We start from the raw sequence: 17,719 nt of genomic DNA, 5'->3' as shown, positions 1-17,719 counted from the left end.
GTAAACCAAACTAAACCAAACCAGAATAAATCATAAACAGCAGAAAACAAAAACAACAACGCAGATGCCAGTACGGTTTAGCTCCACGAAAAGAGCGTGGTCACTAATTAGTGGCATGCATAAAATGTCTGCCAACAGCAACAATATCAGGTGCCATGCACGTCGAGAGCGTGTGGAAACGCTTGTGTTCCCTAAAGGTAACAAGGCTTGCCGCATAATGAGGGGCCGTAATAGAAAATCGGAGAGCTCTCTCCGTAAGGCGCGCCACGAACATCATTCCCAGGTGCCGGCCTGATCGCGTACCCACCAGACACAGCTTTTCAGGTTGTCGAAGGTCCCTTTCGGGCAAATTTGTCTGCGTTCGGTTTTGGTATATAAAACTAGAAATACTGCCAAGGACAGCAGTTGCTGTAGAAAATAGTGTTACACAAAATGTCGTTTTATTAATTCAAATGACGGATAGCGCTTTCTAAACTACACACTAACATACATAATTCCGAAACAATGCAGGCTTAGAACTCGTGTTTTCTTTTGATTTGTTAGTCTTTCTTCGTCGACCTTTTCCAGACACAGTCAGCACTCCTTGTGATACTCCAGACAAGAATTAAAAGAATATAAAAAAAAAACAGATACAACTAAGAAAAGAATAAAGCGTTTTCTTCTCAAGTGGCAAGATGTAATGAGGACAAAGTGAGAGGAAAGGTACGAGAGAAGATGCGAATCGTTGAAGGCGAGGAAACATGCATGCAAGACGAGACAGGCACCACGAAATGCCCTCCATGACCACGACGTTAGTGCACTTGATTTTATCCCCAGGTAAGTCACTGTCGTCTCAGCGCTTAGCTCTTGTCTTAGCGGTGCACGAAAAAAAAAGTAAAAGTCGAACAAATGCATTACGCAAATAGGATCGCCCCCCTACCTCCCGCCTCACAAACGTTCCGTCCTGGAGTCGTCCGTACGTGAAATACTCTGTGCCGTCATGTAATGGCAAATACGTAGAGAAACCAACAATCCACCTTTACCCACAAAACAAATTCTCTCGCTGTTTAAATCACGCTGCGGTTGCGTCGTTTCAAACGCGACCACTGAGTTGCACACTACAAGCAAGAACAGGTCTTGATACGTGACGAAGTTGCGTGACTAAGTGTTCTTTATTTAAAGCAAAAATCGCACAAAAATCAGGTATCAAATTATTGCGACTAATTGAAGCACCTTTGTATTTGAGCAACTTTATGTACGTAGCAGTAGTGCAAGACCTTTATTCGGTCGTAATTTACAGGCCGAGCATGTCGACCGCCTGGGCGACCAGAAGTCGCTGTTCTTCCTCCCCTTCAGCGCCAAGCCAGTCGAGCCAGGTGGTGATGGATAGAGATGGTGGGGGGTAGGAACCCGACATCTGAGCAGCCGGGCAATAGAAGAGGCAATGGGCCAGGTCCGATTAGATACAGGAGCAGTTGGGACAGGAAGGGTCCGATCGATAGCGATAATTTCTGTAAAAATTACGATTACTTGATAATTTATGTTCACCTACACCTGGCAGAGATTCATGTATATTTAATGCTCGAAATTGACAACAGCTTGACCGATGTTTGCAGCCCTTCGCTTGGGGCGCCTGATCCTCCCGTCTCTGTTGAGAGGACGACTCCGTCCTGAAGAATTGAGCTGCCGAGTATGGCTTCCCACGTTGCAAACGCGAATAATAAATGAGGAAAGGAAATTCGCACGAATTGCTGCACTCTATGCGCATTTCAAATTACAAGCCCGAAAGACGTAGACAAAGTGAACAAACACTTTGTCTCTGTCTTCCGCATTGAAATGTACCGCCAACCTGCCAGTCTTGCCATTGTTTTACACTCTCGGTGAAGACCCTGCCGCGATGGAAGGAATTTACCAGGGAGTCAAAGGAGGCAGAGAGAAAGAGTCTCCGTAATGAAGAGCTGGGGATTACTTTCGATCACCTAGTGTTCTAAAACGCTCATTGCCATCGCACCACGCAAGGGCGCATTTTGCATTTAATCTCCATTAAAATGAGTCCATCGGGGTCGGGTTTCGATGCCGTGACCTTATGATCGCCAGCAGAGCGCCACAGCTTCGAGCTACCGCGGTGGTTGTCCACGAAAAATCTTATGTCGCGTAGCAGCCCAACTGGCAAGGTTTCTTCTCCACACTACTAGCTTGCTCCGAGGTGAAGCATCTCTACGCGTTATGGCTACACGCGTCATGTTGCCTTTGGACAGTTGAAGCCAGAGTTAGAAAACACACCGCAAAACACAGGAACAGAAGGAAGTGTGCGACACACTGCGCTAAATATATAAAGTAAGTGATAACGCTTTGACAAAGTGGTAGTAGACCTTACTGATAAATTGGACACTGGGATACAGTCACAGTCAATGTCACGGAAACCAAGGCTGTAGGAACACTAATTTTGAACCTTGCTTCACATGATTCCACTTCGTTCTTTATGTTTCTTTTTTCAGAGATACATGTAGCCACAAACACGAATAAACTTCTGCTAACAATGTAATGAAGCTCCACAAACCTGTAGTGTAAGGTGTCTACTATGCCAAAATTTATCTCATGATATGACATCCCTGTGGAGATGTAAGAATGCGACATCTATTGCGATGTTTTTCTGTGCGCAAGGTGTAATTTTTTTTCTTTCTCGACGAAGCTTGTTCATTAACGTTGCTGCGCTCTGAAGAAGCTAACCCTAAATCCGAAAAGCCACGCTCTTGAAACGAACAGCCGAGAATGTGAAAGAAGGGGAAAGAGAAAGATAGCACCGTACAGCGGGACTCGACACCAGTGACTATTATATCCAATTAAAGCACAACGCCGCCGCTAAGGCCCATTTATCTTGTAGAGTTTCTTCAAAAGTAACACCTGTTATTATTCAAACGATTCTCGCTGTTGGGGTTTTTGTTGCAGACACCGCAAGCGGCTCAGATGACGTTTGAACGCGTAGCCATGACGCAGTTTGACGAGCCCCGACGTCGGACGAGGAGTCCAACATAGCTGAGAGGAAGGATTTTCCCCAGCGCCGCGAGCAAGCGACCGGTGTGGGCGGGCGTGGGGCAAGCCACGGCGACAGTGGGAGCAGCTGCGACGGGTCCGCTCCGAAACTTTATAAGGTGCGCCGCGAGCGGACCTCGAGAGCGGCTGGAGAAAGTTTGAAGCGCAGCCAGAACGGACTCTGACACCGCCGCCTGGGCTGCAGCCTTCTCGACGTCGCCTCTGCTATACGGGCCGTCGGGAAACCAACTCAGACGATCATCGCGGCAGTCTGTATTCGAGTTTGAGACGGACGAATAAAGAAGAACAGGGGGAACGAGCACAGACAGAACGGGGGGGGGGGAGCTGAGCGAAGAGAAGAACCAGTGGTAAATTGTTTACCAGACTCCATCGAGATTTTCGGACCGTCGTGTCGCCTTATTTTTAGAGCGACCCGAGCGCCTCCGGCACAGTTTCGCTGCATCCGCCGGGGCTTTTCCTCTGCCCTTCGACACTGTGGCTTGAAGTAGCCGGGGACGGGAACGCGGAGACCCTATTTGCGCTTTTCCCGACTTATTTCGACGTCCGCACTGCGGCCGCCCCCCTCTTGGTCGAGGAGCCCGTGGGATCAAACCGGCGCTTTTATCTCAAAATGACACGGCCTGAGGGCAATCGTAAGGACGAACTAGCTAGTATAATGCAATGAATCCGAGTCTAGACCTCCTTGTGCACGTGTGCGTGCTTGAGAGTCCTCCATTTACCTTTCTCGCTTGCAAAACGTGTGATAATAAAGACGACACGTGGCACGGATACTTGAATAAACCAGGTCTCGCACTTCGGCGGTCAATGAAATAACCGCGCGCGACATTTACAGATTGCGGCATCTTCTTAATTTCAAGTAAAGCTACAGCAGAGAACTTCGATGCGTAATATCGGAGGCGGTGAAATAGGAACACAGTTCTCGTATAAAATGACCCCTGAAAGCTCAGTGATAGACAAGCTGTTTGCCATCGACTACTTTTAAACCTTCAAAACTTTGCGTAAGGCAAACTTCGCGACCGGTTGAAAAAGCTAGCCCCTCCAACAGCGCCACCGCTTCGAGACCAATCGGGGCCAACACCATTGCTGAAGGTCAAATTAGCAGCTCTGGCGCGAACGAGGATCTTTCATCAAGGAGGAGTTCTTGCTGGGGTTAACGAAGCCATAGCTTGTTTTTGGAAATGAGCCAGGAGATCGAGAAAAATGATCTTGCGTTAAGAAAAATCCTGCATGGCTGCCTGCGCGGCGAAGATACCACGTAATTCCAGATAAATATTCCCTGATAATTCTTTTTTTGAAAGTGGCTGCGATGGAGACACTTTAGGGAAGACCGAGAATTCCAACGGCCAGCAGAGCGTCCTTGAACAAAACCTTGGATGAAGGTTCTTCTTTGACTAACGACAGATACTTCACTCGGGCATAGTCCTTGCCAAAGCTGCACTTAGAACTGGACTAAAGTACCGCGCGCTTTGAAAAATCATTATAGTTAGCGACGAGCATCAAGGAGCGAAATTGAGCCGGCTCATGTTGGCAATTGGAAGCGTTGGCGTGTGCAGCAGAGTCAGTGCGAGCGGTAGCGCCGGAAAAAAAAGCATAAACTGGAAGCTTGGCATCGCTGCGCTGTTGGTATACATTCACTCTTGCGCTGTACTAGAAGATTCCGAGTTAACAGGAATCCCTTAGGGAACCATGACTTGTAGTCACACGTAGGTGCCGTGGCCGGCTGTTCTTTCTCCTACCATTGAAACGGGACTGTCGCGACAAGGAACTAACTGGGGTTGGACGAGCGGTCTCCTAATAAGTAGGCGGGGGCGTGTGCCAGTGAAGACCAACACTTGGTTCGTGTGCACCCTTGTTACTCGCGGAGACGCGATTTTGTTAGCGCTAGTTTTTAACTGAGCCTACGGAGCATCGCTCGTGCCGGAGAGGTCAGGAACATTCCCTCTCGCTGGATAGCGATGGCCGGAAGAGTCTCGCTAATAATCCCACGGCCGGAGGTTCGAATCCCTGCGGTGGCCTCGCATCGCGAGCGGAATTTGTTCGCGCCGTACGGCTTGATTTCAATCCGGGTTCGGTTGCATTATCCCGCTTGCACTAGGTCGACTTCTCCCGACGAGCTGTGCACGTACACACACACACACGCACAAGCGGAGCTGCAACCACTCACAGAAGAAGACGGCGAGGTATTCCTCGGTCTGGACGAGGCTCTCGAGCTGCTTGCCGCTCACGTCCTCGATGACGTCGGCGTCGGCGGCCGCGGACGCTTTCGTTTTCTTCGCACCGCCGCTCGAGTGCCCCGTAAGGAGCAGGAGCAGCAGCGCGAGCCCCAGGAGCACGCGCCCAGCCATCTTCCCTCGCGCGCGACTGCCGCCGAAGACGGGAGTCCGCAGAGCGCGCGCTTCTCCCCGCGTCCTCCTCCCGGCGACACCGCCGCGCCGACAGATGGCGCCACATACCCCCCCCCCCCCCCCCCCCCCCCCCCCCCCCGCCCCCCCCGCTGCTGCTGCAACAGCTTCGCATCTCTTTCCCCCTCAACATGCTCCTCAACCACTTCTCACAGCTCCTTCCTGCGGTAGTGGCGTCCTCTCCCCGTTTCCCTCCAGTGGTAGTGACTAGTTCACTCTGGTAGTGACTCCTTCCTCCATGGGTAGAGACGAACAATAGACTGAACCATGGGCTGTACGAAATAGCGCCTGACAAGTTCGCCCCCGTACGGAATCTGACATCACGTACGGGACCAGTTGTGATTTCTGCAAACACCCTGCAACTCTATGCAAGAATTATCTTCTTCTATTTTTTTTAAATCAGAAGCGAAAGGGCCCGGTAAAGATTTAAAGAGAGAAACAATTTCAATTGTACGGTAGCCTAGCGTGGAATAAGGTGGGGAGAAAGAGGGAATGAAGTGCGGCCGGGTAGTGTTCCGTGGTGGCGAGCGTTTCGGGACAGTTGGGAGAATGCGGAGAGTTCCATTCTTTGATAAGATATTGGGGGTGAGCGTTGATAATCGTGCTGAGCTGAGCTTGTCTGACGACTCGTGTGCGCTATAAAGCAAGCACGTGATGTGACACCGCGTAGCAGCACCTTCTGGACTTGGGTACACTGTACAGTTAAAAAATCATGGTTCGTCGGATACTTGGGGAAAGTGCTAAGGCGACATGAAAACTTTTGCCTTTTCCCTCCCGCTCTCTCTACACTCACCGCATCGCTGCGCCTCTGCTGTAATAATGGGTACGATGCAACTTGTCATCGTGGTTTAAATAGTCATGTAGCCTCAAAATCGATCAATTTTCAAACAAAACTATTTTTTTTTCGATTTAACAGCATTAATCTTGATGCCAAGTGTTCTTCTCGTAATCATCAAAACAATTATTTTCTTTTCTTCTTTTCAGTATCTGTTCAGATGGAATAATATAAAATTTTATCTCTCTTTCCAATTAGCTCTAAATCTTTATCTCTGACCCATTTAATTTGGTATCTTTATCGACGAATTTGCGAGTACAAGTAAGGAGTTTGTCCACTCGAGGTTTGCACGGGACCAGGCCCACTGTCAGAGACCTGGATGGGACTGAAGTTCGTCACTGCCAGGCACCGCAATAATATCGATTTCGTAATATCGATTTCGCGCGAGAAAAAAAAGTTATTTCGGCGTTTCTAACGAGTTGTTACGATTTGGCTGTTGCAGTGCAAAAAGACAGAGAAGAGACTTTTCTTAGCACGGGGAGCGTGTCCAGCGCCACAAATAGACCACCACTCCTCCTCGCCTCTCGACCAAGTCGTGGATGTGCTGAGTCAAAAGAGGCATGCGCAGGGTTTAAAGCCCTGCTCAAGAAGGCTCCGGGGTCTAGAGAACAGAGCCATCCGCCAATTTTCTCGCGCGGCATCAGCACACAAGCGATCAACGTATCTGCTCACAACAGAACTAGATTTGGTCCCAACACGACACGAGTAGTTAAGGCAATAAGAAACGAGACAAGGACATATGATGTCCTGCCTTTTATTTTTGCCTGTTTTCGCGCAACATCAAAAAAACATACGCACACTGGGGATTTTGCGTGTCTGGAACCATGGAGAGAGAGAGAGAGAGAATTTCTGCTTGTTAAAGTGCCCCTCCGGTTCCTGTGAGCCTTTCCTTCATGAATGCTCTGTCGTCGCGAGAAATGCGCATCAAACCACACGCGAAATCATAGAAGCCGCCAACATTCTAAAGCTAGGTGAAGATTGTGCTAGCACACCCTCGATAGCGCTAGCTAAATGTGAGTTAGACTATTTGAGCCAGGAACAGAGTAACTTTAATGTGTAGGATTCCGGAATACGTCGTTTAGCCTTTTTACCTTTTGGACTAGGTTGTTTTCTGTCTTCTGCTTATAATGCCCCTTTTGGTCCTTTTAAATTTCTTCCTATTTTAATGGTCTTTTTGGCCTTTTAGTGCATTTTGTTCTCTTGTTGCCATCTCGTAGTGTTATTTGTTTCTCTTGTACTGCCTGTTCGCGTCATACTTTTAAGCGTCATCCTTTTAATCGCCCTTCCACTTGTCTTTTTTATTTTTTTTTGTTTTCATTTTTTGTTGCCTCCTAGGTTCACCCTTGCCATCATGTGTCTTTTCAACTTTAGTATGTTATCTTTCGGTCTCGCGCAAACTCAGCAGCCGTTACCCATTTCTTCCTTCCCGCCCACTTTTCGAACACACACACACACACACACACACACACACACACACACACACACACACACACACACACACACACACACACACACACACACACACACACACACACACACACACACACACACACACACACACACACATATATATATATATATATATATATATATATATAGTTGCAGCAGGTCTTGTCGTTCAATGGGCCAGGAATACTTGTAGAAGAAGGGGTCACAACATTGCAATTATCTTCATTTAATACCGACAGTTTCGAACGGAGGACCGTCCTTCCTCAGGGTATTCGTGTGTATACCCTGAGGAAGGACGGTGCTCCGTTCGAAACTGTCGGTATTAAATGAAGATAATTGCAATGTTGTGACCCCTTCTTCTATATATATATATATATATATATATATATATATATATATATATATATCACTCTACAATAAAATCAATAAAATAATCAGTTGAAGTCAGCGCTGTATTGTCTTGCCTTTCTTCGTCCTTGTCTTAGGAGTGCGCTGTGTTTTTCGCCAAGAAGAATTTCTAATGAAACGCCAAGTGCGAGCTTTAAGAATCGAGGATAGCTCCTTGCTGAGAGGAGCAGAGGGAGAAAAGGCGAAGCCCTGGAATGAATGAATCACCCAAGAAATAGGACGGTTTCGGCCAGGCCGAATTCAGAAAATTAGGAAAAGAACTGCGCTGAGGATGGTTTGAACGTGTGAGCGTCCCGCAGTATAGATTCAAAAAGGAGATGCATGTTTCGCAGCAATACAGCAATGGTGGAAACAGGCTTGTTTGGAACAGCATTGTTTGCGGCAGCATAATGTATTTACAAGCTTATTTATCCATAATTAAGTATGTCGTTATTTAGCGTTGCAAACCGAAGGTACACGCGAAAAATTTTTTTCAGGAGGCTGTATACAGGGTCAGAATAAATCTCCACTGGCAAAAGTTCTTTTTCCTTTTTTTTTTTTGACGGAAGCTTTCTAGAAAATACGAAAAAAGGGGTAGGGTTATAACGTAATTAAACCGAGTAGACGTACAAAAGCATGTGCTTAGCCTGGTTGGTTCATGGTTTTGCTTTGCTGGGTCGTCGGTACGTCTGGCGTTGATATGAGACTCAGGTTAAGCCCTGATAGGGGTTAAGCTGACCTGATTTGTTCGCGCCGGAGATAAAAGTTGATGAAGACGACGATATGCAATGCCAATCCCCCACCGTGGGTATCATTTTTAATTAATTTATCTTAGCCATTATCTATTTGTTTCCTCGATTTTCATTTGGATCTCCTCAAAATCTCAAAATTCGTTATTCGTTTTCCCAGATTCCTCAAATTTTATTTATGAATCGCTTGAGCTAAGTCTGGACGAATTTTTATCCTGTTCGGATCTGCACCAAGCCCTGGCCAATGCCCCACCGTGGGTATGGGCCATCGCTTCACAGGCAACAACAACAACGGCGAGAGTGTGTTGCAGTTTAACATGAGGTGTAATCGGCTGCGACGATAGCCTATAGTGCTCTCGAGCAGTGGCCAGTGAAGCCGATCTGTTAGCGCCGCCACGGGTTCTCAAACCCAGTCGCGGCGATATTTATTTCTGCCCCCTCAAGTCTATGCAAGCCACAAGATTCCTGGTTGGGTTTCACTCCATGAACTAGTGCGTTCGCACTAAAAAGGGAAACATAAGAAATATGTGCGCGAATTCCTTGTCCTACTTAGGAATTAATGGACTGGCGACAGCCGGTATAACTTATTTTGACGTCGTATTTATCAAAGCGGCCTCGGCACGTCTGCTCTCCTCTTCCGGTGAGCGACACACTTCGTCGGGGGCATCCTGTGTACTTCATTTGGGCCCGATGCTATCGCGGCGCTCCAGCCAGTTTCCCCTCCGCACACCCCTCTCACCCCTCCCTGCGTGCCTCGGTTGTATTTTGAGCGTGACTTTCCAGCTTAGGACAGCTAATACCGCACAACTAATTCAGCTACAGCAGATGCACAACTGGAGTGTAGTTGTGGTCGGTGGTTGGAAAAGCCTCTTCCAAGGTGGAGTGTCATGCCAGCGGTAACGCCGGAAGATAGTTGAGGAATTTCAGACGAGCACGCAAAGAAACTGTAAACAAACGGATTGTCTTGGAATTTCTTGTGAGACGTATTGGTGGCTCCTTCGGTTTTTTCTTGCCTCCGAAGCCTCCTTGTTTCGGTTTTTGCGACACTCAATGGGGGTATTCACGACGCTGTAAGTGTCCTGCACGCATCGCGAGGTCTTCTCGCCGCGTGCTCTTTGCTACCGCCTCGACGACACGCACGGTGGAGTGCTGACACCGACGCCTGATGCCCCAATGCGTGGTCTATGGATGGGCTCATCGCTTTCTTCCCCCGTCTCGTGCACACCGTACGCTCTAGGCACGAATTATTCTTTATGGGAGTAAAATGGGTGTAAGCTGTCCTCTATCACACTCCCTTTTAGGAGCACGATATTATACCCATATTCACACTATAAATCAGGCGATTGAGAAATGTTTAGAATGAAACCAACCTCTATTATGGCCTTCATAGAATACGAGAACATTATTTGACTCAGTCGAAACTTCAGCAGTCATTCAGACATTGCGAATCAGGATGTAAAATAGCCTTATGCAGAAATACTGGAAGATATCTATAACGATTGCACAGCTACCATAGTCATCCATAAAGTCAGCAACAAAATTCCAATAAGAAAGGGTGTCAAGCAGGGAGACACGATCTCGCCCATGCTATTCACCGCCTGTATACAGGAGGTATTCAGAGGCCTGTATTGGGAGCAGCTACCATAGTCCTCCATAAAGTCAGCAACAAAATTCCAATAAGAAATGGTGTCAAGCAGGGAGACACGATCTCGCCCATGCTATTCACCGCCTGTATACAGGAGGTATTCAGAGGCCTGTATTGGGAGCAGCTACCATAGTCCTCCATAAAGTCAGCAACAAAATTCCAATAAGAAAGGGTGTCAGACAGGAAGACACGATCTCGCTAATGCTATTCACCGCCTGTTTGCACGAGGTATTCAGAGGCCTGTACTGGGAAACGTTGGGGATAAGAGTTAATGGAGAATACCTAAGTAATCTGCGATTCACGGGTGACATTGGCTTGCTAATTCACTCAGGAGATGAGCTACAAAGCACGACCAATGAGTTAGGCAGCCAGAGCAGAACCGTAAGTCTTAAAATTAACATGCACAAAACCAAAGTTTATGTTCAACAGTCTTGCAAGGGAACAGCAGTTCACAATTGGTAACGAGGTACTGGAAGAGGTAGGGAGCGCATGATGACGTCATCTACGCTGGCGGTATACTTCGAACGCAGAAACGCTTGCTTTCAAGAACGAAAAGCAACGCTACCTGGTAGCCAAAGTTTACGGCAGCGCTTTTCGGTTCAGGCCTTCTCGGAAGCTGGGGAGAGTATTCGCAACCCTCCTCCCAGGCACATCGAGGAAGGGACATAGCGAAATACTGACCCATCCACTACGGCGCCTCTTTCTCTCTTCTGACAGAGGAGTTAATGGCTGACATCAGGCTGATACCGCAGTCAACATTCTTCCATTTCAATGAAACGAGCTCACACAGACAAGAGAGGAGGAGGAGCTAAACCTTATTAAAGAAGAGGTTTTAGACGCGGGTTGGGAAGGAGGAGGTAAACTCTTTTAAAGAAAAGGTCTTAGGCGCGGGTTGGGGTGGTGTTCTCTTCTAGGCCGGACGCCAGGTGGACGACTGACGATGTCGTTCTGCGACCTCTTCGGCCCGCTCCGTGTTGAACCTCCGGGTCCGAGCTGAGCAGCGCAGCCTCCCACTGCGGTTGGGTAGAGAGCTGCAGACTCTTCGATGGTTTGTCTTGATTACATGAGTATAGGATGTGCGGTGTGTCCGCCTCTCAGTGCCCACAGAGAGAACAGACGGGGCTGAATTGAACTTGGAGCCATATGGAGTATATGTACGGATTAAAGAAATTGTCTGTTTGGAGCTGCCGCCAATTCACTTGTTGTGTTTTACTTAGAAATCTATGGGGTTCTATGAAAATTTGTCTTTCTTTCTTGAATTGGGATGTGATTTCTTTGTAGGTTGTCACTCGCTCCTTGGCCGACGTGAGCTCGGGATAGCGCTCCTCCCGGTTGACTACGAATCCTTGGGCATGGTGCGCCGCCTCGTTTCCAGGATGGTCCGAATGGGCGGGAACCCAGATCAGTGTGATCTGGTGGGTATTGGAGATTTTTTTGCAAGATTTTTATGGGTGCGGAGTGGACCCTTCCTTTGGCAAAATTTCGAATTGCGGTTTTAGAGTCGCTGATGATACATATTTTGCAGTGGTGGAGGTAATGGCTAAAGCTATGGCACATTCTTTTGAATTTGATTTTATCGATCATCGCCGATGCAAGGGGAGAATCTCGGTGATCGACAACTGTCAGGGAAAAGGCGCCTCTGTCCGCATGTTCTGCCACGTCCACGTGCGCCGTGTCTTTCTGAACTGAAAATTTTTCGTGAAGTTTTTGTGCCTTAGCCTTTTTTCTGTCCTTCTCGTGGAGTAAATGCATGTTTTTGGGCAGAGGACGGACTATTAAGCGTTCGTGCACGTGTCTTGGAATTATTGCGCTCAACCTCTCCCGTAACACGCCGAATGAAAAAACTGCTATACAGGTTTGTGGGGGTTTAAGGTTCCAAAGCGACTCAGGCTATTAGGGACGCAAAAAAAAAAAAAAAACTACTACAGTTAGGAATTCATAACACCTTATCGGAAACGATGGAAGCACACCTCACCGCACAATACGAAACATTATCAGGCAATGAAACGGGACGTTTCATCTTAAAGGAAGCAGGAACACAATATAAAGGAATCAGTGCTGGTTGGGATTGATTCTAAAACATTTTATTCGCCGGAAAGAGCTTGGTAAGAGGTCGCGTTAAGTGGTCGAGAGTACGCAGCCCTCGACGACTTTGTCAGCCCACTCCACCGCCAAAACTTGCGTTCTGGGGTCAGAGCTAGCAAGCACGGTCTCCCACCGCTCGAGAGAACGAGCGGTAACTAGATCACCCGAAGGTGGCTCTATTTTGCAGTCCCACAGGATGTGATCGTAGGTAGCAAGTTGGCCACAGTGTTTGCAGTTTGGGTTGTAAAGATCTGGATAAATGTGCGCGAGGAGTGATGGGGTGCGTATCGATCTCGTCTGTAGACGACGCCACGTAACCTCTTGTTCTTTAGTAAGTCTTTTGTCTGGAGGGGGGAAAATTCTCCTCTCTAGTTTAAAATGATTGGTGAGATCATGATATGTGATCATGGAGTCCTTCGTGAAATTCAGGGAGCCAGACTCATCCACTGCCCGGTCGACGAAACCTCGGGCTTTATTGTGGGCTGCCTCGTTCCCCGGATTCCCCGAATGGGCTGGGACCCATATCAATTCCGAATAATTTGGTGAGAATTTGGTTGCGTTAAGGATCCTAAGGGAGGTGTTTGTAATTCGCCCTTTAGCGAAATTATTGATACCCATTTTGGAATCGCTGAGGATGATGCTCCCTTTGGTATGCGCTAGGGCGAGGGCTATAGCCGCCTCTTCTGCCGTTTCAGAGGATTTCGTTTTGATTGTCGCCGAGACGGTGTGGTCACCATTCTCGTTCACAACCACAATTGCAAAGGCATTGGTATGTTTGTATTCTGCCGCATCCACATAAAGTGTTCCAACGCACTGTCTGTATTTGTTATGTAAGGCTTTGGCTCGTGCTTGTCTTCTACCCTCATGGTGTAAGGGGTGCATGTTTTTGGGGAGTGGTTTGATTAGTAGGGCCGTCCTATAGTCGCGGGGTAAGTCTACTTTAGCATCGTTATTCGTAGGTTGAAAGTTAATTCCGAGCCTGGTAAGAATACTCCTGCCAGTTCTGGAATTGGCTAATCGCGCTGTTTGAGCCATTAAATGGGCTTATTTCAGTTCATTGTAGATGTTATGTATTCCTAACCTCATAAGCCTTTCGGTTGAGGCATTTAGTGGGAGTCTTTATAACGCAGCCTTATAGGCCTGCCGTATCATGCTATCCAATTTGTCCTTTTCTGCTTTCGAAAATTTGAGATAAGGGGTGGCATAGAGTATCCTGCTTAGCGCAAAGGTCTGCACTAGTCGGCATAAATCTCTTTCCCTCACCCCTTGTCTGCGGTTAGCTATGCGGCGGATTAATCGCGCCGTCGCTTCTACCGTGCGTTTTAGCTTAGTGAGTGTGTCAGTATTCTTTCCATTTGTTTGTAAATACAACCCCAGTATTCTCATGGTCTGTACCTCTTTGACAGATCGTCCATTAACATAGACGTTTATTTGCGGGGGGGATGTCGTGATACGCCTACCTCTTTGTTTACGACGGATCACGAAGAGTTCAGATTTTTGCTCAAAACAAGTGAGGCCGGATTCCCATGCGCATGCCTCAATGATGTCCACTGCTGCTTGGAGTGTGTCTTCTATGTAGCCTTCGCATCCTTTGGTTACCCAAAGTGTGATGTCGTCTGCATAGAACGTGCGCACTGTTTCCAAGCAGCAGCCACAAATTTAAAATTTCCGCGCTAGTGTTTCCCGCAGAGTGGCAGCAGTCACCGGTCATCCATGGGCGCAAGCATTTTTAGATGTCTTCATCTGTCTACTCTTTCTGCTAAACAAAGATGGCTGCGCCCTATTAGGCGTTCGTATGGTTTGCTTGCTGCGAGTTTAACTGCCGATGAGCAGCAGTATGAGCAGCTTCGTACGGCTTTCGTGCTCAATAAGCACTGTCAGATCGCTTTTTTCAAAGCTGTCTGTTACCGACTCCATTACAAGGGTCACAAGTGCCGCGTTGCACTCTGCAGCGCTCAGCGATCACAGCAGTCCCGACGGAGTCTTGCGACGACGCACTCATGCTAGTTCACCGACTCACATCTCACATCGCTTCAGGAGCAGGAAGATTTTATCGTGGCCCACTGATTACCTCCCGTATGAGTGGTCATACCCGCCTCCTTTTGATCTGATCGCTAACTCTGGTAAGTTTAGTGTAACAGCTTTAGCCGCGACTCATCCTACCGAGCACACTTCTTGACCTATCTTTTGCAGGTGACCTGGTCCACGACACGGGGCCCACCGACCCGACCATGCCGCTGTTGGGATTTGAGCTGTCTGACGAGCTAAAAACGTAAAGTGTCTTATTCCTTCCTCGCTTTCACTTTCGGAAAATTGCGGATTTCAGTGTTGGGATCGTTTGGGCTTTGCGGTCAGCCTTCTCGAAAAACATGAACGCAAAATTTCGAAAAGAGCCCCATTAAGCAGCGGTGCAAGCAGTGGTCGCAGTTTGTAATACAGTGAAATAGTTTTAAAATATCGGAGCTAATGAACCGGGATTTTGCGAACCATGTCTATGTGTGGGTTGTAGCAAACCATGCCAACTTGTTACTATATGACATGTAATTGCTACCGCTTTCTTTCTAGTGCCGCACCCACATTTTCTGCTAGCTTTGTCCTGTTTATTTTCTCATTTGCACTGTTTTTATGCTCGTAGGGCTTCGCCGGAGGTGCAGAGGGTTTTCAGCTTGCAGCTTGCGAGCTTGGTGAGCGTGTTGAGTCGTCATCGTGTTTTGTGCTCTAGAATGGCCCGTATTTCTGTTCTCCTCTCAGTGCCTTCCTTTCTGTCTCTCAACAGAAGGAGATTCACGAAGCAAAGAAGCTTAGATTTGTGAGACTGTGCCAGAGGCATCCATACGATTTTGATTCATTCGAGTCAAGAGGTAAATGCTTCATGGTGTTTGCATTGTATTCCTTGAAGTGAGATTTGCACTCCTTTGATTTGCAGTTGCTCAGAAGACGTTCACTGTGAGGAGACTGAAGGAGCTGCACAACAGAAAGCCACTGGTTAGTATACATCCCGTATAGCTGCAGTACTGACTTTCTTGTGCCATTCTCTCTCTTTTAAAATGCGGCCATGGTCGGTGCACTTCATTTTTGCTGAAGCGCACCATCTGGTGGATAACTACAGCCGTTCAGTTGCAGCATATATGCTGAGGCTGCATAAAAAGATAATTGAGTGATACTTCTTTGGAGCTGAGAGCGATGCACCACTGATGCTCCTGAATGGCTGACAGCTAGAGACTCCTTTGTTACTGGAGTGGTGGATGCCAAAGGTGAACTCTGGCATCCACCACACCAGTTGCAAACGAATGTCTAGATTTTTTCTGAGGCCTACAGAACCATGCTAAGAATCTGATATTGTCGAATTGGGATTGCTGAAAAACATGCAACTAGGCACGAACAAACACTGATTTTAACCGATTTTTTTCTTTGAAGCTTCCACGTTTGCATCGTGACTGATTTGCACAGATGGAGGATCCACCGCATTATCAGGAAAAGAACTTGCTTTTTAGCATGTATCTTGGCCTTTTTTTTTTAGTTTTTTGCATGTATGGTTGTGTTTTATTTGCCCTTGTATATTGTGACTGACCCTTTCATGCTGCAAATGTGAGGGACTAGTGTTCAAATCACTTGGAGGTAGCTGTAATTTATGTATTGTTACTCCTTTGTTCATGTCCTGCTTTGCGCTCCCGTAATGTCAGCTGAGCATGAACTAGCTCGATCAGCCACTATAGTCATTGGAAGCGCAACTGCAGCTAACTAGTGGAACATTCTCTATCCATCCCTCAGGGACATGAATTCTTTGGAAGGAATTCAAGCTTAAAAGTGGTATGCAACAGTAAAGATGAACCTTAGAAAATGAATCTTGAAAGTGCTATGGAACCGTAAGGATGCACAGTTGTTAAAAGCATCCGTATTGCTACTTAGCCTTGCTGATGTTGGGATTTTTTCAGCATGAGTTGTCTCTTCCTTTGAGTCTTTAGGTTTAGATGAAATTTTGCACAGCATGTAAAAAGAGTTTATAAAGTCATGGCTTTGTGAAACTTGCTACATTCAATTCCTTGCCTTAGAGAAAGTCATTTTCTGTCTCTCTCTCTCTCTCACGTGTGCACGCACACACACACAAACACAAACTGTGTTTCTTGAGAGGAGAGGACAGTCTGTGCCTCTCACACGTGTGTGCATGCACTCACGCATGCATACGCACACACACTGTGATGCTTGAGAGGAGAGGACAGTCTGTACAGTAATAAGCTGGAACAGTACTTCTCAAGGCCTGACTGCACTTGTTTCCACTTGGGGCTTTTAAGTGTCATAGCAATAAAAATGAAGCCACTGCTGTTGGAAGATGTGCATATGAATTTTGAATGAATGGCTCTAATCAAACCTTGTCTCTGTAACCTTATTTGGGCATTCCTGACGTGTCCATTCTGCAGGCAAAGAACATCAAGGACTGGTTGTGGAAGGCTATACTGAAGCGCAACAAAGCGCTCAAGCGTCTCTACCGGTATGATCGCCAACGTTTCAACTTTGTTGCTAGCACTCTGCAAGTTACCTACACACCGGCCAAGCTACATCACATAGAACAACCAATCACCAAGAAGGGTGAGCTCCGGCGCCTGACGCGGGAATACTGTGAGAAAATGAAGGCAGACAAGATGAAAGCGTTTCACGAGAAGCTCAAGGCTGAGCAGGCAGCCTTTCTTGAAGAGAAGCGCCAGGCCGAAGAGTGGATACGTGCAGAGGAAGAAAGGCTGGGACTCACCGAGGAAGAACGCAAAAGCACTGAACACGTGGGCATACTGGACAAACTCAAGCATGCACAGTGATGGCCTGTCCCTCTTGACTGCCTGTGGCTGGTGTCGGCAAAATAAAATCTAGTAGGCACATTGTGCAGTGTTCAAGGATGTTGCTGATTCTTTCACCTTTGTGAAATAGATAGCCGCACCAGTAGGATAGAGTAGTGTAACATAGTTGGTGGATTCTTTATATGAAAGCAACACTATGGGCTATGGTGCGTGCTGTAGTGGAGGGCTCTGCACCACTTGGGGTTCTTTAACAGGCTCTGAAATCTCAGCAAACAGGTGTTTTTGCATTCTGCCTCTATCGAAATGCAGCCAGCAGTGCTGGCTGGGGCCAAACCCACAGCCAC

At 47.4% G+C, this 17,719-nt stretch overlaps 2 protein-coding genes across 4 annotated transcripts in view; one reads left to right on the top strand and one right to left on the bottom strand.

The window, feature by feature from the left end:
• The window catches only part of hlk (hulk), a 110,876-nt gene extending 105,456 nt beyond the window's left edge, over positions 1-5,420 (bottom strand). For all 3 annotated transcript variants that reach the window (XM_089570418.1, XM_089570420.1, XM_089570419.1), the window contains exon 1: positions 5,198-5,420. In XM_089570418.1, the coding sequence (XP_089426544.1) occupies positions 5,198-5,378 (181 nt within the window). In that variant the 5' untranslated portion in view covers positions 5,379-5,420. The remainder of the gene's footprint in view (positions 1-5,197) is intronic.
• An 8,939-nt stretch (positions 5,421-14,359) lies between these two features.
• bonsai (28S ribosomal protein S15, mitochondrial) lies at positions 14,360-17,471 on the top strand. The gene is made up of 6 exons (XM_089568824.1): positions 14,360-14,708; positions 14,779-14,857; positions 15,221-15,269; positions 15,362-15,446; positions 15,512-15,570; positions 17,004-17,471. Exons 1-6 carry the CDS (start codon positions 14,411-14,413, stop codon positions 17,394-17,396), a joined length of 963 nt encoding a protein of 320 aa, XP_089424950.1. The 5' UTR covers positions 14,360-14,410; the 3' UTR covers positions 17,397-17,471.
• Positions 17,472-17,719: the final 248 nt, after the last annotated feature.

The sequence above is a fragment of the Amblyomma mixtum genome, chromosome 2, assembly GCF_055824585.1.
Source record: "Amblyomma mixtum isolate Tamu chromosome 2, ASM5582458v1, whole genome shotgun sequence".
Lineage (NCBI taxonomy): Eukaryota > Metazoa > Arthropoda > Arachnida > Ixodida > Ixodidae > Amblyomma > Amblyomma mixtum.
This window is presented reverse-complemented; position numbering and strand designations above follow the sequence as displayed.